Source organism: Pinus tabuliformis, chromosome 3_1, assembly GCF_031772625.1.
Source record: "Pinus tabuliformis cultivar Carrire ecotype Pingquan chromosome 3_1, CPIR1, whole genome shotgun sequence".
NCBI classification, from domain to species: domain Eukaryota; kingdom Viridiplantae; phylum Streptophyta; class Pinopsida; order Pinales; family Pinaceae; genus Pinus; species Pinus tabuliformis.
The window spans coordinates 85,859,339-85,863,670 of record NC_142301.1 but is presented as its reverse complement, the minus strand read 5'-3'; the positions used below and the strand labels follow the sequence as shown (position 1 = coordinate 85,863,670).

At 39.6% G+C, this 4,332-nt stretch overlaps 1 protein-coding gene across 1 annotated transcript; it reads left to right on the top strand.

Annotated features, from left to right (window-relative positions):
- Positions 1–2,987: 2,987 nt before the first annotated feature.
- Positions 2,988–3,860, top strand: LOC149185886 (LOB domain-containing protein 12-like). The gene is made up of 2 exons (XM_089409161.1): positions 2,988–3,595; positions 3,752–3,860. Exons 1-2 carry the CDS (start codon positions 2,988–2,990, stop codon positions 3,858–3,860), a joined length of 717 nt encoding a protein of 238 aa, XP_089265287.1.
- The last annotated feature ends 472 nt before the right edge of the window (positions 3,861–4,332 follow it).

The window sequence follows — 4,332 nt, the reverse complement described above, 5'->3', positions numbered from 1 at the left end:
AAGGTCCCAATTCAAACAATATTGCCAGAAATTGAAGAGGAAGGAAAAATCATATTGGAACCTAGAGTAGTCACAGAAACAAGAACCCGACAGCTACGAAATCGATCAATTTCAAAGTATCTCATCAAGTGGAAGAACTTACCCGCTGAATATTCCACATGGGAGGACAAGAATTTTATACAGAAGCATCAAGAACTACTCAAGCGTTTAGGACAACGCTTTTTGAAGGAGAGGGGCATGTTAGGCCCCTATACTACTAGTGTAATCCCTTATTGTTATTAGTATAACCCACTTATTATATTGATGTACCCATGTAGTGCCCATATTGTTACTATTGTGCCCCATAGAAGCACACTATTGTTATTATTGTGCCCTTACATTATTATTGTTATGTCGGCTCTGATTATGTTATAACCCCTTAGACTCCTATATATAGAAAGGAGGTCTTTTCATTTGTAGCATCCAAGAATTGTTCATTTATGTAATGTAAAGGAGGTTGCCCCCTCGAAGAGGCTGAATTCTAAGGCGTTGATCTATCTTTTCTTGAGCTGGTTTCATAACAGGGACAAAAGATAGAAGAAAATAAAAGAGATGGAGGATGAAAGGGATATGCATTAGTTAAATAAGAAGAATTTTGATGATGACCCTTTATGGTCTTGACTTGCAAGAAATTCCAGAATTCCAAATATGCGAAGAAATACAACCCAGAACACATAATAAAATGAGTAAAACAACAAGTATTTTATTATTCAGAGATAAAAGCAATGTTCACTTGCCTCTTCAAAAGGGCAAGAGAACATTGTTTACAAAATGCTCAAAAGAAGATTGAGTTTTTGGAACTTGAGTCGCAGCTACAACAAGATGAACTTTAGTAGAAGTGTTGTGATTCTGAACTAGTTTTTGTTCAAAACAACTCTCTTTTTATTTTGAATCCCATCAACAGTAAAAGTTTAATAATATTTGTAAAGACATTTCGGGAGCATATTTGCATGCAAATGTGAAGGTTCAAATTGCATGTCCCAAGACCTTCATCATACTTTAGGAAGAAGTTGTGAACAACAGGAATAGAACTGGTCTCAGATATGACAAGGATGTGTCCTTTCATATTCTAGACTATTCAAAGACCCTCCCTCCATCAACAACCTAACGACTAGTGGTTTTTTGCATGACATGGGTTAACCACTTTATTTATTAATCATGGCTCGTTTGCAACTAACTGTTGTCCCTTTATTAAATGCCAATCAACCACTTACAATTATTAATACGAGCTTTATTGACTCTTTAACTAACTATGACTATGACTCGACCCTATTTGGTTTATTACATAAATAAAGGGGTTAGGGTTGGACCATAACATGCCCCCCCCCCATCAAAAGTAGCCTTGTCCTCAATGCTGAAGCTATGGAAACTGCTGAAGAATAGTGGCTGGTTCCCAGGTCATATCTTCTAGAGAGATGTCTTTCCACTTGATGAGGACTTCCTTGATCGTGAGGCCGCGCAGATGTCTTTCAGAGTGAACTTTCCTCATCCAATTTGAGTAATCTAGTTTGAATTCTGCGATTGTTCCCCACCACTTTCTTGAGGCATCATACATGGAAGACTGGATGGATTTTTGAAGTTGGTGGCAAGGCCAGCTTGTAGGTGACTGCTCCAATGTGCTGAAGTATTTGATAAGGTCTCTAGAATTTTGGAGCTAATTTATGGTAGCCGTTTCTTTCAGCAATGTTTTCTTATGTAGTTGCAATCGCAAGAATAACTGATCCCCTTCTTGAAATGTGCGCTCTAAACGATGTTGGTTTGCCTATTGCTTCATTCGATTCTGAGCTTGATGGAGATTATCTTTGAGACGAGCTAGCATGGTGACACGGTTCTGTAGGAGTTGATCAATTGCTTGCACCTTAGAGCATCATGATAGTTAGTATTATACCACCATTCAACTAAAGGTAGACACTGTACCCATTCATGTTGCTTTTGTGAAGTGAAGCACCTTAGGTATGTCTCCAAACATTTATTGACTGCTTCAGTTTGAGCATCAGTTTGGGGATGATAGGCAGCATTTAATTGGAGTTGGGTGCCTTGTAGCTTGAAAGTTCTTGTCAAAATTTGTTGGTGAAAGTCAGGTCATGATCAAACACAATGGAAATTGACATGCCATGCAGTTTGAAGATTTGGTCCATGAAAACTTGAGCGACCAAAGTAGAGGTAAATATGAACAAGAACATAGATCAAACCCAACCATTTTCACTCTAACACTAAAAATATATCTAATATTTAATAACCTCAAACCCAACATTACATGGGTTCTAGTGAGATTCCAATTGCAATTTTTCAAATACCCTTAATTTTGACTTTCAAAACAACCCTGAGATGGATTCCCAAGACCCCGGATTTTTTTGAAGTTTTGACTGCCACCTAACTCCAGCCATCTTTTAATTTAACAAAGAGAAACCTCTATTAAAATTTTGGCGGGCGCCGGATCATGGATGGAAACCCTCGGAAGAACCGGCTGGCGAGGATGACAGAACACCAGCCATGCACGCGAATATCCCAACGACATTCCGATTCTGTTCGCTCTGTGCTTCTCGAATGTCCACCATATAAATGGACTACTTTGACTTCATAATGCATGGGATTCGAGGAGAGGCAGCTATATGAATCCCGCTGAATATGGCACCCTCGGAGTTGTGCGTTTCAGTTCCTCCCTATTTTAGGCAGCAATCACCCTACGTGTCCATATATTTTACCCCATTCTGTGACACCACCAGATCAAGGTATCCGAGGCACTAATAATATCTCCCTCATTCTCACCACCCAATGTTTCATCACTGCCCCCAACTTCCAAAATTCTAAGCGCCCAATTACTTTGGCACTGCCTTGGATTTGCTCAAATTTTGGAGCTACAGTACGGAAAGAAAAGAAACGCAGGTGGTATATATAGTTTTAAAAAACCAAAATCATTTAGCTGCCCTCCTCTTTGAACCAACCAGATGACTGGCAAAGGTGGCATCGGTCAGGCTTGTGCTGCATGCAAGTACCAGAGGAGAAAATGTTCTCCAGATTGCCCTTTGGCTCCTTATTTTCCACCTGATCAGCCCAGACAATTCCTGAATGCCCACAAGCTGTTTGGAGTGAGCAACATTTTGAGGATTCTCAAGCAGCTTCCTGACGATAGGCAAAAAAGCGATGCAATGAAATCTATGGTGTACCAGGCCAATGCAAGGGAGAAAGATCCTGTTCATGGCTGTTTTGGAATTATTGTGATGCTTCAAACCCAGGTGGAGCGATTGAAAGAAGAGCTCGAACTGGTGAGGAGCCAAATATTGTTTTTCGACCAGCAGTTTCAGAATAAGGTTGAACCATATAACAATAATCTGCCTGCACAGCAACACCAACAGCAGCACCTTCAGCCCCTGGGCAATGGCGCTGGAGTTGTGCCTACCTCATGGATATACCCTTCTTACGGGCACTCCCCTTACGTGGGTTATGATGTCCAGGGTATTTATCGCCACTCTAATCTGAGGCCTAGTAACAATTTGTTGCTTGAATACGAACCAAGGCAGGACTACAGCGACTCCAAAGAAGCCTATGAATCTAGGTACGTTTGTTAGTTACTTAGTTAGTTACTGGCTTCAATCTATTTAATTTTAAATTTTTGTAGATTCAAAAGTTAGTGTGTCTGTTTTAGGAATTTTTTTTTTCAATAGAATAAGATTTTGCAAACATGTATTTGGTTCGTTTGTAACGGATGCAGTGCAGACTCTTCGCTGAAAGAAAGCCAGTCTTTAATGGAGCCTGTCGCAGATCATGAGCAGCTCAAAAGTGCGGCAGCCTTGTTCACTCTCACCAACGGCCAGCACTAGAACATTATAACAATTTTAAACCCCTGACAGGCTTTGTAGCGGGACCATTTTTTATCTCCAACATGCTAAAATTCATGGAGTTCCACAAGGAAGATTGCAAACTCTTGTTGTATGAAAAGTGATATCTTTCTTCTTCATAATACTGGTCAGAAAAGTTATTAGTATGAGCAGCTTTTTGTACAAACAATTAGAGAAAGGACTGAATTTGGAACAAGAACACTACCTGTTTTCCAGCATAGGCATTAACCTGTGACGATGAAAGTGTTTGGAATGAATTTTCACGACATTAATGAGAAACTCATTTTTTTCCATATGATCTCAGAAATATTTACAGAGTGCACATCTTTCCTTTTGTTGACAATTTTATGATCTTAGAAATATTTACAAAGTGCACATCTTTTTTTTGGTTGATATACTTATTCCGGAGTTACACTCAATCTCTTCTCGAAGCTTCGTAGATCCTTGACTAATT